The sequence below is a fragment of the Symphodus melops genome (genome assembly GCF_947650265.1).
Source record: "Symphodus melops genome assembly, chromosome: 14".
Taxonomy (NCBI): domain Eukaryota; kingdom Metazoa; phylum Chordata; class Actinopteri; order Labriformes; family Labridae; genus Symphodus; species Symphodus melops.
Genome location: NC_136704.1, coordinates 12,999,264 through 13,019,679, shown reverse-complemented (window position 1 = coordinate 13,019,679; position 20,416 = coordinate 12,999,264). Strand labels below are relative to the sequence as shown.

At 39.7% G+C, this 20,416-nt stretch overlaps 1 protein-coding gene across 1 annotated transcript in view; it reads right to left on the bottom strand.

Annotated features, from left to right (window-relative positions):
• Nucleotides 1-20,416, bottom strand: part of LOC306835014 (contactin-associated protein-like 2) — a 229,126-nt gene that overhangs the window by 71,954 nt on the left and 136,756 nt on the right. The window contains exons 10-13 of the mRNA XM_079361385.1: nt 17,007-17,156; nt 7,741-7,903; nt 2,985-3,091; nt 540-659 (exon numbers count right to left, since the gene is read on the bottom strand). Of these exons, the coding sequence (XP_079217511.1) occupies nt 540-659; nt 2,985-3,091; nt 7,741-7,903; nt 17,007-17,156 (540 nt within the window). The remainder of the gene's footprint in view (nt 1-539; nt 660-2,984; nt 3,092-7,740; nt 7,904-17,006; nt 17,157-20,416) is intronic.

Here is a 20,416-nt window from a genome sequence, read left to right as displayed (position 1 = left end):
CAGAGAAAGAGAAGCTCTTCACATTTGTGCGGTGTGTGTGTGAGTGCTATTCAGCGTGACTAAGGGGCCAGCCAGCAGAGTGCCGTGACATGTCATTAAAAGTCTCTGCCTTGCGTTTTGCTAGTTCTGTGTGTGTGTGTGTGTGTGTGTGTGTGTGTGTGTGTGTGTGTGTGTGTGTGTGTGTGTGTGTGTGTGTGTGTGTGTGTGTGTGTGTGTGTGTGTGTGTGTGTGTGTGTGTGTTTGAGAGAGAAATGTCACTCAGCCGGTTGGAGCACGAGGTTTACATTGCTTGTCTCTTACATTTGTGTCAATGATGTGTGTGTATCTGAGGTGGCTGAGTTAAATGTCCGTCACTGGGAAGGAAACCATGGAGACCCCAGGTATTTCAAGTTAAGAGTGCTGTTGTCTGAGTTCAAGCACAAGGAGGATGGGAGTTTCCTGAGTTATGAGACAGTGGTACATGTGCACGTGCGCGCACACACACAAAGATGTTCCAAAAACAGAGACAGAAAAGCCATTCCCTTCCCACCCAAACACACCTGTCATGTTGCAGCTGACTTTAAAGGGGCCGAGTGGTCCGCTGCCGTCAGGGTCGATCCAGTAGGTGTCAGAGGACCTCCCCAAATGTTTATAGGCCTCACAGGATGGCTCATAGATAGCTGAAAAGGAAATTGGGAAAGACAAAACTAGGCTGAAACAAAAAGTACTAGTAAAAACTTCTTTTTGGCTGCAATACAAAAACAAAAAAAACCATTATGCTTAGGGCTGATTGACTAACTTAACTTCATTTTCAAGGTGCACATTAAACATACTGCTAGTGGTTACTGATTGGCCATGAAACAAATGTGAAAAAAATGTAATTATATCTCCAAATCAACCAGAAAAGTAAACAGTCAATGAGGGTTGACTGTTTGGATTTTTGCCTGTCACTCCTGCGACGGTCAAATTTAAACACAGTGACAGACAGTTTCTACTGTACATCAGTTGACAGAGACACATTAAAACAAACATAAAAAGTGTTTGTGTGATGTTTTTCATCAACCACGATAAAGTGACCTTCAGTGTGAAGTACCTGCACAATACCAACTCATAAAATAAGAACCGACGATAATGTTTAAAACATAAACATGAAGAAATAGCATGTGGCTCTGTCATTTCAGCGTTCCATGTTGATATATAGGTTTGTTGGTGATAATAAACAATGTTACATTTATTATGACTGGCACTATTGTTGGATTGATGAAAAGAGGAAATACAACTTTGCAATTCTTCTTTCTTAACTAAGATTTTCAGAGTAGAGTGATGGCAGTATGAGACTTTTTAAAAAAAAAAAAATGTTCTATAGCCTCTTTGCCTTTATTAAAGAGAGAGGTGGATAGGTCGGAAATCAGGGAGAAAGGATTGACATGTGGGAAAGAGGCCACAGGCCGGAGCCGAACCCGGGCTGCCTGTGTGAAGACTGAAGCCTCTATACGTGTGGATGCGTGCGCTGCCAATGCACTACCGGCGCCTCCTGGATTTTTTTTAAAAATTACAAATCAAAGGAGCAGATCTCCTGGAAGAAGAGTTCAAATCTACCATTAGCAAATATGATATTTTTTTGAGCCACTTGAAGCTAGTTGTTAAAGTCTTTGAGGGTTAGGAATGACTGAGTAAACCAAGTTCTTTTACTATCAGAGAGGAAGCATTTCCCACCATGTCTTTTCCTGTCTGCATTCCATGTCCATACTTTGATCCATTTGTTTATGTTATAGACCAACGATTGCATCACTCCAAGACAGTTCAAAGATCGCACATCAATGTCAAAAGTGTTCTTTTCCAGCCCTCAAGGAAGATAATTTCATGTAGTTAGCAGTACATGTCCCCATTCAGAGCCTGTCAAGAAGTGAAATCTTGTCCTCCACACTCACAATCTATCAGACAACATATTGATGTTGCGTTAGTCTTGATTTACACACAAGCAAAGAGAGAGGAGGGGAGGAGGCATTAGTCTTTAAAGAGCTGTCTGTGAGTCTGAAATAAATTTTCTGATGAGGACTACTAAGGACAGCTTAGCACTGATTGATATATAAAAAAAAAAACTCCACACCTCCTGCAGTTTAGTGATGCAGTTGCTTGCTGACAGGATGTGCTCTAGTTACTGTTCACTGTTGGGAGGAACTGATCCTGACCTGACCTCACACTGAACTTCAAAGTCAACAGACGAGCTCCTAAAGCACTACTTCTGATTCAAAGCCATCAGTCAGAGGCTTTCACAGAATGGAAGTCTTAAGCAACATTTTCCAAAGGAGTGTTTGAACATCACTAAATTAATTTCAGGCAAAGGCCAACAGAGAAAACGAGAGACATGGCAATCAAGAAAAAAATTGTTGAAATACAAGTGAAGGAAAGACCCACTTTCAGAAGATACCATCTTATACCTACGCTCAACCACTCAAAAATAATGCAGTCATCTACATGAACCTTAATCTAATTGCAGTCCAAAACTTAGCTCCGGATAAAAGCCATGGAGCTGTTTCTGTTGCAAAGAAAGTTTTAAAGACATGAATAGATCCAATAATGCAGATCTGCAAATATGTTATATATTTTTTACAACCTTTCATTTCATGTTAATCAAACACAGTACTGCTAAAACGTTTCTAATCTTCTCTTTGAGGAGAACGATATTTGTTGTATGGAGGGAGGAGGGATGGACATAAATGTGTTTTCAAGCCTAAAAAAAACTTTCCCTGTCGCTCTCCCTCTCTGACTCTGTTGTCTTTGTGTGCTTTGTTTTGGGTTGCAGTCGGTCGGGTTCCACTCAGATCAGAACAAAAGAACACCTTCAGTCCATCAGTCCCTCTGCTGAGGCTTTGGATGGGGGAAACAGCTTAATCGCTCAAAGGAGAACAGAGGAAATCAAAACCAAACCACAAACACAGTGGTGTTAGATTGAGAGAATAAAAAAACACAAAGACAGCTGCATACACACTGACAGGCCTTACATGTGTGACAGGTGGCTCCTGTGTATCCTGTCCCATCGCAGGTACAGCTGAAACTGTCCCACGTCTGTTTGCAGCGACCGCCATGTTCACAGTGATTAGGCATACATCTGGGGAGAGAGAGAGAGGGGCGGGGGGGGGGGGGGGGGGGAGAACTTTTGATCCTTGTGTGTTTAAGATGTTGCTTGCATCGGATTCATGTGGGAGTTAAAGGTTAATTGAAAGCCCTCTGTTGACAAGCAGCACCTTTGGGTGCATCAGCATTCAGATCCATTTAAACTATTACTACCAAAAAATGACACTTGTGAAAATGTAGTACTTTCCTAAAATAAAATAAAAAAAAGGCCCGATATTGGATATTTGTAAATTGATCCCTACATATCAACATTGAATTAAATGATTAACATGAGCATGTGATTCTTCCCAGTTGAATATCCTGATGGACTGACACAGTGAATCATTTTCTCCTAAAGCTGCAAATGAAAACGTCTGTATCTTAAAGACTGATTCACTGAGTCCATGCAATGTCCCTGCAGTAGATAGAAACCATTCAGTTGATTTAAAACACAGTATACAGCTTCACTTGAGTAACCTTCTGGTTGATTACTTACTCTCAATATTTAGCTCAGTGTTGTTTCTCAGTTTTCCACAAAGTGTGCTTTAAGAACAAACGACTGTATCGATCTGAATCTCTTTTGTGAACTTAAAAGTGTAAAACAAAGAAAGGGAAGACAGCTTAAAATGGTGACACGCAACAACACAGCGATGACATGCATTTGCTGAATCTAAATGCCAATACACATTCAGGCGTTTCCCTGGTCATAAGAGCATTTGGTTAAACACGATGATGCAGCAAGGCTAGAGAGGAGACATCAATGGTTACAACCAAATGGTTTCCTGCAAACATAGATACAATTTTCATTTTGATTTGAAACACTTCATAATAGACTTTTCATTTATTATAAAGGCAGGATGGAAGTTTGAGTTTCCGAGCCCCGCCTCCAAAAAATAAGAACGTTATAAGTGCAAGGCAGTATCCACACTTCACAACTGACCTGAATTTAGAAGTACAGTGAAAGAAAACCCACATATAAGTGTGAATACAGAACTACACACTCGGCAGTAAAGTGTTTTTCTTCTTGAAAATGTAATAGCACATAAAATTGTGAACACGTCTGTGGTTTGATCTGCCTGCAGGCGTGCTGGGGATGGGTCCCACAGGGTCCCACACACGCACACAGACAAACTATCACAAAAAAAACTTGCACACGTACTCATGCACAAGTAATGTGATTTAAATATCTGTGTGCTCATTTGAATGAATCTAAGTGATGTTAAGAGGAAAGCCAGCTGGAGGAAAAACAAACAGTGACTCAGAGGAGCTGCAGGCGTTCTTTTAAATGCTCCCTTCTTCTGCAGACACGCAGGGAGTCGGGCAGTTTAGCGGCACAAACATGTTTCATCTCTGAAGAAGGCCAAACAATCATTGTTTTCATATCTAAAGTAGTTCAACAAAAACTGACGGACAAGTGCAGCACTGAAAAAAATGTGAGGGATATGCATTCCCTCCATGTGGTTCTGTCAAATGACATGCAACATGCTAAACAAAGATAGCGAGCAAATCAATCTGTGCTTTAAGACCGTAATGAATGATCATGTTTCTTTTTAAAATTGTGCATGTGTGTTATGGGTCCCAGAAATGGTACCACAGTAACGAAAATGAATCCTGAAAAAAAAAAAAATCCTGGAGAAGTGCAGCAGCAATGAAGACATGAGCAGTCAGTTTGCCCTCCAGGTTGCATCTGAGCTGTGGGTGGAAGTGCTCACCTGAAATAACCATGGCACAACTGCTCGGTCGCTGACAGTTCCACTTAAGATGCAGCTCTGTTTTACAGTCATTTGACACATAGTCTTTTATGTAATGAAACCACATTGTTAAATGATCATTCATGTGTGGTTTTAGGGCTTTTAAGTCACTAGAAAATACATAAACCTGGCCTCACACGTTTGGGTGCGCCACAAGTAATTAAGCAGTTACACAACACGTGCGGCTCAAACAGCTATGTGCTTTATCAAGAAGCTACAATTTACAAGCACTGACTGCTGCAAAACTCATTCAATTATTTGTGAGCAATGAAGCAGCCACACTTTAATTGTTCTTCAATGACAAGAACAGTGACCCCATGTGTGCTTTTAGATGTTGACGTTTGATGAGCAATGGTGACACCATGGATTATGGATATTTGATGTTAGTTTGTTAGCTTGCGTGTGTGGGTGTGTTTATGTACTTCCTCCATTGCCATGTAAACAATGCAACTTTGAAACGGCATTGATCAAATGGAGGTCAGACAGAGCTATTGAGCTGCCTTTAAAGACATTCAGATTAGATAGATGCTAACACTGAACCTCATCTATCTTCCATGACAGGATATGGTCCACCTTAACTCCTGCAGTGATGACCCATAAAGTCACAGGGATGGCAAATAATGCAAGTGGCAAGAAAAGCACCTTCCGAAGAGTTTGTTTTAAAAACTCCGAGCTCTGTGAGCCTCTTGTAAAGTGACTAGCTGCAGTTTTACAGTGCAATTTGCAATAACACAAATGTCATAGTACATTAGGAATGCAAATGCTAAACTAATGATAACAGAAGGGTGTCTGCAATGCAATAGACTGAACACAAGAATCACAATTAGTAATTAAATTGCAGGGAGAGCTTTCATATCAGGCATTCCCATTGCATATTTTTTAGCAACACTGGAAAACATTTTTTTTACTTTACTTAATAACATCAACGGCAGCAGATGATATCAGTGTCTGGCTGGTAAACAACATTTTCTCGCACGAAATGCTGATTGTGGCATATCTGCCAGCTGTGTTAAATAAGCAACAATATGCAGAGAAAATCCTGCACATGAATGAAGGATTTAATTGTGTCAGTTTTATATTTAACGCTTTTTTTTTTCCTGCTGCCTCCAAGTGGCCAAATAATCCAGCATTGCTGTTGAATGATTCTTCTAAATTACAAAGTCACATCTCTCCAACATGTTCCCCATTACGTATTGCACATAAAAACCTCCCAGAATTCTTTCTTCTTTGAAGCGTCTGAATCAAATCTTTACTTGCAGACTCTCCCTAGATCTTCCATGAATAACTCTTGCTAATCATATCTCATTGTCTTTTAAGTCTCTTTTTGTTATGACACCTCACTTCATGCCACATAAAACGGTGGTGTTTATGAAAAACTTGATGCAGTTGCTCAGAGTTTATCATTTTCCTTTTTATCTGCCATGGCCTTGCTTTCTGTTCTTAACTCAAATATACGAACAAGCAAGAGCTCTCTTGAAGTAAGGACAAACCCATCTCAGAGAAGAAATATTGATGACGTTAAGTGCTATCGACAACCCTGACCCGAAAGCAAACGTCTAAGGTCGTGTAAAATGCTCCTCCAATCAGTACAAGGTCGACTCCTAATTGTAGCTTCCCAGTCTCGTTTTACAGTTCTTAATCTATATTGAGTTGTTTTTTTGTGTCCATTGCATGACTGTAACCCACTTACAGTAACTCTTATTGAACAAAGAAATCGGCTCAATCCCTGGAGGTGAAACTGCTCTACTAAATTTTAATGTTATGCACACATGCATCAGATTCAGTGTAGATAAGTACTCATGTACAGCCAAAAAAAATGGATGATGACTAATATGATTTCATAAATGGCAAATCTGTCTTAATGTGTTTGTTGACTCGATGACAAAAAAATAAATTGAAAATGTCAATAAGATGGAATAAATCCTGTTAGTGAGCTGACACTGTGCTGTATGCAGAATGCTGCTGCTAAAGTTCTCACTAAAACCAAGAAAATCAATCACATCATTTCAGTTCTGAAGTCTTTACACTGGCTGCAAGTCTGTCAGAGAATACATTTTAAAATCCTGCTGCTGGTTTTTAAAGCGCTTAATGGTTTAGTGCCAGAATACGAGACCTCCGGATTAACTACAAACCGTCCAGACCGCTCAGCCTGTCCGGTACAGGTCTGCTGTTTTTCGTCAGAGTCGGAACCAAACATGGTGAAGCAGCATTGAGTTTCTATGCTCTGTATATCTGGAACAAACTCCCAGAAAACTGCAGGTCAGCTGAACTTCTCAGCTCTTTTAAATCCAAGTAAAAGACTCACCTGTTTACAGCTGCTTTTAACTAAACTATTTTAATAAAGATTTTAATCCTTCACTCTGCACTGTATCTTTTAACTTTTTTTTAATCTTCTTACTTCAATTTATTTATTTGAATTATTTGTATTTTAACAATTATTTTAAGTCTTAATATTTAGTGATTTCTAAAATGTCTTTTATTTACTTTTATTATGTTTTTTGATGTCTTGTGTGAAGCACTTTGAATTGCCTTGTTGTAATAATGTGCTATATAAATAAACTTGCCATTGCTGTGCAGAATCTTGGTCAAGAACATACTGTTTTCTCCAACATTAAAACCTACTCATTTATTTTAATTTAAATACAAATATTGCACTGCTCTCATAAGCAGACAGAAAACTGTCCCACACACAAACTGCAGTTACACACAGACATCAAAGGCCTGACACTCACATCTCTAGATACAAATACAAAGGCTCTGCTTATCACTCATTTAAACCCATTTGATTGATGACACGTTGTTTAAGCTCTTTGCTCGATGACTGATGAGTGTATTTTTATTATTGTTCAGTGACTGTGTGATTATGAGTGCAAGCGGGAATAATCACTCGTACCTGTCTATGATTGCACACATGTCCAGGCTGACATTCTCAAAGGCTCCCATGGTGCCCTTCTCTACAGCGTGCAGATCAGCTGGTTGGTCGTCCACCAGGATCGCTTGCATGCAGCCCTGGAAAGAACGCCGGGAGGGTGGGAATGGCGTCTGGAGGAAATACCCTGGAACAAACAGAATAGATACATAACTAGACTTTAAATTAAAGAATACTTTATTTAGTTTTTACTTTCATCAGTTCCTTCTGGATTCCGCAGGCTTTGTTTTTTTTTTTTTTTTACAATTGATTTAACACATTCAAAACCGATTGTGAAGGACTGGGACAAACATTCCAAGAGAAGTTATCTCTTGCTGCTAGTTGGAATTGCAGGTGCTGCACCGATATCGAAACAGTGATATGTGAAAGGTAGACTAATACCTCATTGTAAATCACCTTAAGAGATCAACATGTTTACTGGTGTTTCCTAGATAACCAAGAAAGCAAAGATGTGTGGGTGGATTTGTATGAATCGATTACAAACTGGACACTTCCTGGAAAGAATGTTAAATAAACAACAAGACAGCTGAAATCAGATGCATTTTGGGCAGCAGTTCAGTCTGTAAATACTCAGATTGGAAACCAGAGGGTCACCAGTTCAAGTCCTGTCACTGACCATGGGTGCTTCCCACCCGACACAATCTGACAATTGACAGTACCTTCTATCCGTGCTGAAAACTGTTAGGACGACTGGGCCTCTAAATCTGTGCTGAGGCTGAAATAGACTACAGGACATAATAGGCTTTACTATACACAGAACCTTTATGAGATACAAGAGTCAATGGGCCATCCAGAGGTAGCACAAAGCCTTGACTGATATCGGGACATGGCTAGGATAAGCCTGTGTAACAGTGGGTGTTACAGAGTAAAGGTACATGGACACACGGTATGCATGTATGAATTCTACAAATCTCCAGATATGCATAAATTATGTGTACATACACATGTAAGTATTCCTACAGCACATACTGTATGGAGAGTCACTGATAGAAAAGGAGCACCCAATATTCAATCTTAGCCACAAACACACAGGTCACTCATAAAACATGGTTGCTCAATGACATCTCCATCATCGTGATGTTATAAGCTGTCATACTCTCCTGCATGCCTGTCAGCCTCGAGGTCAATGCGTCAAAAAGGCTTATCATGGAGGGTAGATGCAAATTGTGTGTGTGTGTGTGTGTGTGTGTGTATGTAGGCAGGTAGCTGGATGGCATGTCAGCAAGTAAAAAAATAAAATGTCTGTCGGATTCATCCTCTTTTTCACATCTTCCAGATTCTCATTTCCTGTCCCAGAAGTTTCTCCCGTCATCCCTACCATCTGCCTCTCCTCCTGCTGTCTTTGGGTGCAGACAGAGACATGAGAGAGAGAGAGATTGGAAAGATGGGAAAGGAGAAGACTACAGCTGGTTGGCTGCAGTTTGTGTCCTGTGGATCGCATCTGAATGCAAAAAGAAACGTAGCCATCCTGACAGCTTGGCAGAGCAAACTGAGCAATGCATGGACCGATGGGTGGCTAGATGAAGGTAACGGGGGGTTGGGTGCTCTATCTGAATCCCCAGCTGGAAGTTTACCCAAAATATTCAATGTGTTTGGGTTTCACCTTTTTATAGACTGTCTACCAGTCTTTTCTCTGGAGCCAGTTTGCGTGCAATAGAATTCTACTGAATAAGTTGTTTTTCACTAAACCCACTTTATCACCATGAAGAAAGTTGCAGACCCCTTGTTATCACTTTAATTCACACTGTGAAAAGTTATCTTGGTATTTTAACAAAGTATTCAAATACTGTATTGCATGAGTAGCAGAATCAGGAAATCCTTACATTAGTCGTAAATCAAATGCATGCGCACACGTTTTACTGTTTTGTTTCTTTTTTTAAACTTATATAATATTATAATTTGAGCAAAAACAAATGTTCATACCCAGAAGTAAAACATTAATCTGGTTGTTAAAAGATTTTCAAAAAATAACAGCCGTGTTTGTTAAAGTTGCCAGAATCAAAGGTGGAAGCAGGAGCGATAACTTCTGAGGTTGAAGAGTTGCAATGGGATGCCACTAATGGTCCTAAATCTGTGAATGCTAAATGACATGTCCTTAGTGCTAGCAAACACCTTATTACTGTCCTACACTTCTTGGGTGACAGTCAACATCAACTGCCGCTGGTGTTTCACTGGAGTTGACATTTTTAATATCCACTCACAGATTGAGTGTTTGGTGGTTGTTAATAGCTGCATCCTTTAGGGGTGGTTGACTGCTAAAGTCCACCAAATGTGTGTTCTCCGCTCTGTTGCGGCAGATAGTAAGGGTTGTACTTTTTTTGTACTTTTGCGTTCACTTGCTCCACTGCCTTGAATCTCAGCTCCAGCAGTCCAGAGCGCTCTCCTGTATATATGCCAAACTGGACCATCAATTTACCAGAGAGCAGATCAAGTGGGGCAGGAGTCTGACACGGAAAGAATAGAAAACATTTTTAGAATAAAAAAACTCAATTTAAAGAGGGGGAACAATGAAAATGTATTTGTTGTTGTTGAATATGAGTGATTTATAAGGTTTGAGACTACATACATCATATTATCTGATGTTGTCGTGTGTAATTACTGCGGGAACTCTTTGGTCTCGGGACTCAGCTGGCGGTGTGGCGCCGTGCTGCGCTCTGATAACGCAGACTGTTGGTGTTGATGGACGAGGGACTATGGAGGAGCTGACAAGCATGTATCTCGAGGAAGTTATGGGTAACTGTTGTGCTGTTTGTATATTAAAACTAAGCCATGAAAAAAAAAAATATCAATCCCAAAATCTTAAACGCTTTTAGAAACTTGAAATGATAATCAAACACCTGCCCACCAATGACCAGTATTCTCCCAATAAACATGTTCATTTCTTCATGATAAAGCCATTTTTATTCTGCTTTCCACAAAAAAGATCATTGCATTGCTCAGACAGCTGTAACGCATCTGCAGTGACAAACAGAAGAGATACACACCAAGATTAATGAAGCAGAGTCTGAAATTGACAGACACTTGGCAAACAAAGCAGAGCTGTGTTCATACATCTGTTCATCCTCCAACTATTACACACAACAACACCTTCAATCCCAGCTGAGAATGTCTGACCACAACATATTTTCTGAATGCAACAATACTGTGATGGTTCAATTAAGCTCCCATAACCCCTCGAGATCTGGAACGGCAGCTACAATCGTTTGTAACCTCAAAAACACACGTGAAGACCAGCGGCCTCTCTTTTGCATTTTTTTTTTTTACATACATTCATGAGACAGTATATGTACTGGAAATCAGCCAAAATTCTCTTTCAAATTATTATTTTTTAATTATATATTAAAAAAAAAGACAAAAACTGGTGACAAACCAGTATTTAGACTTATTCCGAACCAAATGATCCCTGAAGAATGTCCCTATTTTTGGGGGAAAAAAAGGTGAAATGTTCAGCAAAGGGTTAACACAAATACTAGTGTCAAGGACAAGACCCACTTGCTGTGGTAACGATGCACATACTGTAGCTGGTACAGTATGCACTTTGCTTTCAGAAAATGTATTATGCTCATGGACGAACAGCTAAGGTTGCTCTTTGATAAATGTGGGTGTCAGCCTCATCTCAAATTCATCACAGGCTCTCAGATGATAAAGAGAAGGTGACAGTGTGTAGAAGCCAGCTGGGAGCTTGCTATATATTACAATCATAAGGACCACTCACTAAACAATAGCTTTTGAAATAAGTGGAAAAAATATCACTCATTTTTATCACAGTGGTTATTACAAAATGTGTTTTCTGGTGAGTGATTACATAATGCACCATATGATTACCATTTCATAAACACCGCAGAAATATCTTATTAATTGCATGTTGTGATCTCTATCACATAAAGAAGTGAAAATGTATTACATTTTGTTGAGATATTCATAAAAAATGCATTCTTACCAGGACACTTTATGATTCTAAGGGGAGAATTGTGTTTAACTGGAGATGCAGATTTTAAAACGGTCATCAAGGTTGTCTTCTGTGTATTGTAATGAAAATAAAATACTTTCTAATATTATAGGGCTGTCATTTACCCATGCTTTAAAAAAAATTGTGCGGGAGCATGACATTTGGCAAATTGCAACCAGAGAAATGATGTCACAATCTTTTGAGCAACTCAGAGGAGATTTCAAATTAGTAAGAAGTTAGAGATTTTACTTGTGTACCCCATCTGTCTGTCCCCTGGTCAAGCAAAGTTAAGTAGTATGACTTTATGGCCCGGTCCATGTTGTCCATCTGTCTGCCTTGTAATTTAGAAATGTAATCTGTGGATGTTTGGTGTCAGTCACTGTCTCATTTCTAAAAGCACACCATCAGAAGTGAGGAACCAGCAGCCATAAAATAGGCGTTGGCTTCAAGAAGCAGCACCTAAAAGAAGATACAAAAATGATGAGGGATAGAGATGAGAGGGGTCGACCCGGGATAAAGAAGATAAATATGAATAGATGTGCATGATTTTTAGACGAATAGATTCACTGGAAGGTATTTAAGTTGCATATTTTACAATCTTATTTTATCTGAAGTAGGACGGCAAGACAAGCTGACCAGTATTTGGTTTCCATGTCTGACAGTTGGTAGAGACACGGTCCTCTGCCGGGCGCTCATTAAAAATCTGTTCAAGTATAAAATTCAGGTCAAATCAAAGGTTAGAGTCGCTGCTTTCTTACCCATGCGCACATTCCTTTAACTGATTTACCATGGACTGAAAGTCTCACATGAGGAGGACTTGTGGATGTGTGTGGATTTTAATGCCTAAATAGGATACTTAGCTTAGATACTTAACCAGCTCATTGAGCCTCTTGTCTTTATCACACTTTCATTAATCGATGCCAATTCAAACCATGAGCTTTTATTAAATGTGTATGCAAATATGTTAACATAATGTATGTAGTATGTAGGACCGTGCAATTGTGGAGCCGTCAAGCTTCAATATAATTTTAATTGGTCTTAATTTACTTTAATGAGTAAATGCTTGATTTACATTAGGCCACAGTGGAAAAAACACTAATTGAAGAACATAGAAACAGACAGAGTGCATCACTCTTTTCTCTGAGACTTCTCTATACATGTCTGTGTACATGTTTTCACTACCAGCTTGTCAAACCTGGAACCTCTACGTGGCCCTTACTGTAGCTATTGATGGACTGACTGTCAAAGTGCAACTTCAGTACTTGGCATGTAAGGAGCTCAGGGTCAAGTCAGCATTCAGGACTATTCAAAATAGACTTAAAAAATACAACAGGTAAAGTAGAGTTGTCTGTGCAATAATTAAGAGCATACAGTTCAACAGATGCAGTTTGGTTATGTTTGGACAAAAAAAGAACATTTGGTCATAGGTCAGGTGAAAATGGCAAAGTGAGTAACTGAGTTTGCATTCATTTTACAAAACTCAGTCGACACAGAGGCATGTCTTTCCTCCTTTGTGATCTTGCCCTATTCAATGTTTTCTGACTAAGATTCTCATCCTGTTGTCTTTTAACAATCAACATGTTCACACTGTCAATATTTCCCAATGACAATTATATATAAAAACACTTCTGGTCTGATTTGTTTGACCAAGGTGGCAGCTGTAAATTGCATTAAAAATAACTCTGCAGAAATAGACCTGTCACTAATGGCCTTGCTTCTGTAGGACGTCCAGTCACCATATGAAACATATATTTCCTTAACTTTAAAATGTTTTTTACTAAACAAGGCTTTAGGAGGTCTAACAATGGCAGTCACCATATTGCAGATGCTACCGGTTTACTTTTAATCAGTGTAGGAAAAAGTGCAAACTGGTGGAGCTGAGGCCCCAATTTACAGACAGCCTTAAGTCTAATAAAATAAATGACAAAATGAAGAACTCAATCCCCTGTACAGTTTTTAAAAAATAAGGAAATGAGCTAAGACAGACAGACAGACAGACAGACAGACAGACAGACAGACAGACAGACAGACAGACAGACAGACAGACAGACAGACAGACAGACAGACAGACAGACAGACAGACAGACAGACAGACAGACAGACAGACAGACAGACAGACAGACAATAAGCATCCAACTTGCAAAATAAAAGAAGGCTTACATGGTAACACCACCACCATCCACTTATGAGTGGATCATAATAGGCATGATTTAGCTGCAGACTCATTTATTGGCAGTAAAAGTGTGTTGTTTTGCACAGTGCATCAGGTTCAGCGTGTGGTCACTGCTCAACAACTGCTGCCAATGAAAACAGCAGATTGATGCCCTGAAGCTGTGAGATTTGAAGCAGATGGCTACCCGGAAGACTTAATTAGAAATTACCTGAAACCTTGTTTTGTATATAAAAGAACATGGATTGTTCATGATACTGAGGGGTTTGGCCTCATTGTGGCACATTGACAGTTGAGTCTCATTCAGATAAAACGTGCTGATGGAATACTGGGCTTTTAGACAGCTTGATGTGAGCGGCCTTACTTCTCTTTCAATCACAGAGAGGAAATGAGGGCAAGTCAAAGGCTAAACTATGTTTTTCTGTCTCTCTATATGACTCTCTTATTCTGTTTCTGCTGTCACAGAAATTAGACACTATATGGAATGTGGTGCAAATTATGTGTGACTTTTAACTTAAGTGGATTGTTATTCTGATTTTTCCCGAAGAAAACGTGGCCACAACACACAAAAACCCAACACACAAATATATGCAGATGGCTGGAGACCGCCATGAGTGTTATTGGGAAGTCAGTGCAAGGAGGGGAAAAAAACAGGTTACATAACTTAAGACTGACCAGAAAATATATATATATATATTCACACACCTCCACCAAATCTCAATGAATTTTAGAAAGTGTTGGCCAAAGTATTATTTCCACTGCTTGCCACAATAATAATCAGCTGTTTCCAATCGCCTGAAGCCATCAAACTTTTGTTTACCACCACACTCTCAGCTACTCCGAATTCTTAATGTTGTTTCAAAATAACATGTAGAACTCAAGTCACAGCTGCTTCAGCCCACATACTGCCACTCTCAGCAGGGGGAGAAAACTTCCGCAAAAACCTGCTCTCTAAATCATTGTAAGAATAAACATGTGACTATGTGTATACATTATGTCACACATGTCACACACACCTGTTGACACTATATGCACACACTGATGGCTGAGGCTACTTTGTAAAGTGTCCTCCAGTATTAACTAATCCACTCGTACACTTTTTTCGCTGCAGACGAAAGCAGTGAGAGCAACTTGGGTTAATTGTGTTGCCCAAAGACTAACTCAACCACAACATGAAAACATACACAAGACTATCTTTCATTTATAAAACTCTGAAGTATATGTCGCATTGGTACCCTTCCACCATCTCAGCTCCGACATCAACTCAGGCCTTTTTGTTTTTAATTGACAAATCTAGAGTGTCGAGGTCCTGAAACGTTCCAGAGTCAGTCTCCACACGGTGGAAGATGGTTCATAGTTCCGTTCACTGTAACGTCTTTATAAAGACATTTCTGCTTTCTGAAGCCAAAAGTGGAAAACAATATGAAGAAAAATGAGGAGAGCATTGAAACGCCAACATTTTTCATCTCTCTTTCCAGTTCATGTCTCCCTTTCTCAAAATCTCAGCCTGTCTATCTTCTGCGAGGGGTAAAGACATTACAGAGATCCTCTCCTTCCAGCCACTATTGATCGAAACTCAGTTTACCAAACGCAATAAATCAACAATTGGATCAAAGGGAGACTAGAGGGTGAAGGGGAAGAGAAGAGGAAAACAAACTAAAACATTTAGGTGAAAGAGGAAAGGGGATTCTAAAAGATGAAGTGTTATATATCTAAATTAATCTATTGGAGCAAAGATTCAAGAATCCAGAGAAACCCCAGATTGATCTTTAATATGCTGACCCTTAAAAGTTAAAATACTATTAAAATGTAAAAGCTTTGGACGGCTTCCTTACTGAATAAAATAGGACTCTAAAGGCTTCACAAACTTTTCCATAACTTAAAGGGATGTGTGGATCCTGTAAAGCTATTGAATGATTTTTTCATTTTTTGCTGTCAGTCATCTGTGTTTGTGTTAACTGGCCTGGGGAAACGGATGAGCCTGATGAGGGATATTGTTCTCTGATAGACAGAGGGCCCAAATGGTGCAATCAGAGGCCAGACTATCTCTCTCAGTCATTTTTATACAGGTGCCCATACACACATACACACACATGCTCACTTTCTACGGACCATTTTCCAGCAGAGGGAGAGCAATGGCTGGCATTATCAACCTAGTGTCTTCTTAATTCAGACAGATTATGCCCTGCTGAGTGTGTCTGGTTTATGTACGCGTGTGTGTGTTCCCCTGTGTATGGTAGTGTGTATCTTGTGGTCTAGTTGTGTCTCCGTTATTTTGCTTCGAGAGTTACTTCCTGAACTTTAGCTACTGGGATTTAGATTTATGGTGAGAGAAATAATGTGTCAATTTATGACACATTATTTAAAGACCTCAGCTGCAAGTTCATAACTTCCCTGAACTTATTTTCACAGTAGCACACTTGTCGAATTTTTTTTTTTAAGATACAAAAAAATACAAACCAAACTTGGTACTCTCTGTAGAAATGATCTTGATGTCAGTAGACATTCTATTCTGAGGAGCTATGACCATACTTGAAGAAACGTACATCATGGGTAATGTCTCAAAAAAAAACAAAAGCAAAAAATGTACTGACTCGGTTAGCGGTGTAATGAGAATATGTTCTAAATAGATGCTTGACATTCAAAGAGGTAATGGTAATGGGATTCTCCACACCATGTATAGAGGAATCTAAACCTGGAAGGAATTTGTGACGTATGTTGATGACAGAGATTATTAAACTTGTCTGTTCTACAGTTTACACAAAGTCTCAGTGTTCTCTGTCGGACCACCAATGGGGTTACGTCGTCTTCTATCATCCAGTCTGTTTTATAGATTTAGCATTAGGGACATTTGTTTAAAACCCTTACACTAATCAAGCCAAGACAATACACAAAAAAGCAAGAAGACTGAAGGTGTGTGATTTCTTTGATAGGTTTATGAAGCAGGAAGGTTTGACTGACAAAAATGCTATTTCCCAACGCCATCTTATTTGACCTCCACGGGCGTACTGACCATGATACACTCGGATGCCTTTGATGGGCACTTGACAGGAATTTGATGGGATGTCAGCGAATGCAGAATGAAGTGAAGGGTGCTGGGGTGACCCATACCTCCCAAGTGATAGGTTCCTCCCGTGGTGATGCTGAGAGGTGAAGTGGAGCTCACAGCAGAAGCTTCTTCGCCGTCTGTCGTCAACATGGCAAAGTTGTCCTTGGCGACAACACGTATTGAGTGCCACTGGCCGTCGTTGAGGCTTGAACCTAGAGGGGGCGGATATAAAGATTGATTCAGAAGACACGTACTTTATAGTGTCAAATAAAGTGCAAAACTCTGGAGAGTTGACACAGGACTTCCAAACATTGAATTAACTGTTGCTTTGAAAAAGTCAGCTGTATATGTTTATCCTGAGTATGAAGCCTGTGGGAGGTGAAGCTGAAGTACAATGTATGTCTGTAATAAGTGTCTAACTCTTCATCTTTAAGTTCTACTCACAATCATTGCACACCTGTTGTTCTGTTTTTTTCTTTTTTCAACATTTGTTTTGCTTGGTAAATGTTGATGCAAGCGTAGCCAAGACATTGTAAGAAAACAAGGATCCACACCAGTGCCCCCAAATCTTTAAACTTTTGTTTTCTCGCTTTATCTTTATCTCTACCGTTTTCAAAGCAGAGGCGAGCTCTTAGTCTGAAAGCCCTTGAGCCTCAACTCACTTTCACACACAGTGAACCCTATTGGTGTCAGAGAACCAGAGTGCATGCGTGTGGGCTCTCTTTTAGTCCTTGCCAGCTTTGAGCACTGCATGCAAGTGTGCAAAGTCTGTGTTGTGTCGAGTTGTCTGCGTATGTCAATGTGGAGTGCGAGTGTGACTTTGTGCATGCACATTTCTGTACCCTCCTTTTCACTCTCTTCTCTTGTAGCTTTGCTCCATTAAATATGAGTGATGTTTAAGAACAGGACATTACTACTGGAGCCGAGAGAGAAGCCGAGTCACTCTCATCATTCTCTTGTCCATACATCACCTCTTACTGACACCAATCTCTATTCATCTTCTCTCCCTGCCACCTCTCTGTCCCTGATTCATTCCTGTGTTTTTGTCTCCATTTCCTGCCCTGTATTGCTGTGTTTTACATTTCCCTAATCCTTCTCCCTTTGTTTCTTTTTTACATTATTCCTTTGACTTTGATTTTTGGCCATGAGCAACATGTCCATCTTTTTTTTTTAAGTTTTGCCAACTGCTTCACCGGCTGTGATCCATCCATGGTGAGTACACTTCAGTGGTCATGTGCATCGGTAGCAGCAGCGTGCATTGACTCGTGCACCTGCTTTTCGGTCAATACACTTGAACCTAAGCGTGTTGCATTTGTCAATACATCTGACCTGCGTGTACCAGCTGTCTCTGTGTGTGTGTGTGTGTGTGTGTGTGTGTGTGTGTGTGTGTGTGTGTGTGTGTGTGTGTGTGTGTGTGTGTCAGATCGTTGCGACACCCAAAGTAAGTAGCAGCTGAGATATTTGACCACTGTGACCACATTCAAGGCTTTGCTTGTTAAATATGCAAAACATGCATGCTACACACAACCGTGTGCAACCATCAAATTGATAAACGGAAAAACTAATAAAAAATTGAGGAACTTTACTCAAAGCTCTCTTTGAGGGGTTAATTTTAAATAAAAAGAAAATAGTGGGTTTTTTTTCTTTTTAACATCATCATCATTTGGGCTTTTTGCTTTTATTTATTGAACAGCTTGGAAATGTAGCAAGACAGTGAAGAATGCCACAGCATCAAACTTGCGACCAGTGGGACGAGGATCGCAGCCTTTGTACATAGGACATCTGTTCTACCAACTGAACTAAACCAGCACTCCAGAAAGTAAATCGATGCCACCAAGACCCATGCATGCACATGCACAGTTAATTCCAGTCACCCCTGCACAGGTCAGTCAGTGCCCCATTAGGGCCTCCAAAGCTGAAAAAGTCTGGACTCATCCCTGGGTAAAAGGCAACCTTGATGTGTACCAACATTCAAACTCGTGACTGTATATATTGGTTTGATGTTATCACTATCAAGCTCTGTGCTCCATCCACGCCCTCTCTATAACCTCTGGAATGTAATGAAAAACAGATACTGTTCAACCTTGTTTTCCTAATCTGTTCTACATCACCTGCACCAGCTTTGAATGATGAGTTGATCAATGATAGCAGGATGCAATCTTAACTTTCTCTACAGCTGGGATGCTTGAAAAAAAAAAAAAAAAAAAATCATTTCACAAACAGAAATGTGTCTCTCAGCACACAGGCTTACCCAGGACACATGTTGGGTGTCTGCTGCAGATAAAACGAGTATGATAATAAAGGAGAGAGGAATTTCACCACACAAGCCTGTTTCATGGCTGGCTTTGGTGTTGTCATTCATAGTAATGTGACTGACTGCAAGGTGGAAGGCATGTCCCTGTAAAGCCAGATGGACTCGTGCTTCTTACACATTGTAGACAGCCATGACAATTTTCACACAGAATTTACTTGAATTTTGCTGTATGAGTCAAATGTCTTTATTTTCAACGCTATGCCAGTGCTTTTGTGTTAATGCAGATTAAAGGTACTGTTCTGGTGCAGAAAAGAAAAAAATTAGGGAATTAATAATCAGTTTTGAATATATCATCCATTTATTCCTTAATATAATCACGAAAGGCCTTCTTGTGATAAAAAAAAACTTACGCCACTAGTTACTGTCAGACATTTTAAAAGTTTTTAAAAAAGGCCATGCAACCAATAAAATCTCTGATTGAAATGTGTTTTCAGTCGATTGAAGATTTGCAAACAGGAGAACTGTGCTGCTGGTGTTGCTGATCTGTCTGTCAAGGTTTACTGACGAGAGCCCAGACTAGGATCAATAGCTGGGATGAGCTGAGAGCTCTTGACAGCCATGGTGCAGCAGAGGGGAACTGAGGAATATCAAGGCTGAGCAGCAGAGACAAAGTGGACGGGAGAGAAAGAGAACTTCGACTTTTGTCTGACCAACAGGGCAAAGGGAGGAAAGCAAAGACTTAAGAAGCTCAGGGTTTTAAATGGTTCAAAATCCTTAATAATTATCAGATGACATTTATGGTGATGGACTGATTACATCATTGTGATTGTTTCAATCAAATGGAAATGTAAGTTTATAGAAATAAACGTTTTCAAAAAGTTCAGTACATAATTGATTGACTGATAATTGCAGATCAAATTAAAGAATACTTCATCAAATCTAGCTGAAAATACAAAATAAAACATCTCTTTCTGATTGCAAATAAAGTATAAAAAGTCTTGTGTTTGTTTAGAAGGGTAGAGAGGTAGAAAAACAGGGAGGAGGACCCAATTGCAGGGAAAAAAAACAAAAAGGTTTATTTAAACAAAGGCAAAAAGCAAAACCAAAAACTTACTTAAATAATAAATCCAGAAAATCCAAAAACCAAGTAGAGAAAAACAAGCGATGGGCTGCAGACTGACTACACATGACATACACAATGAACTGACAACATGAGGG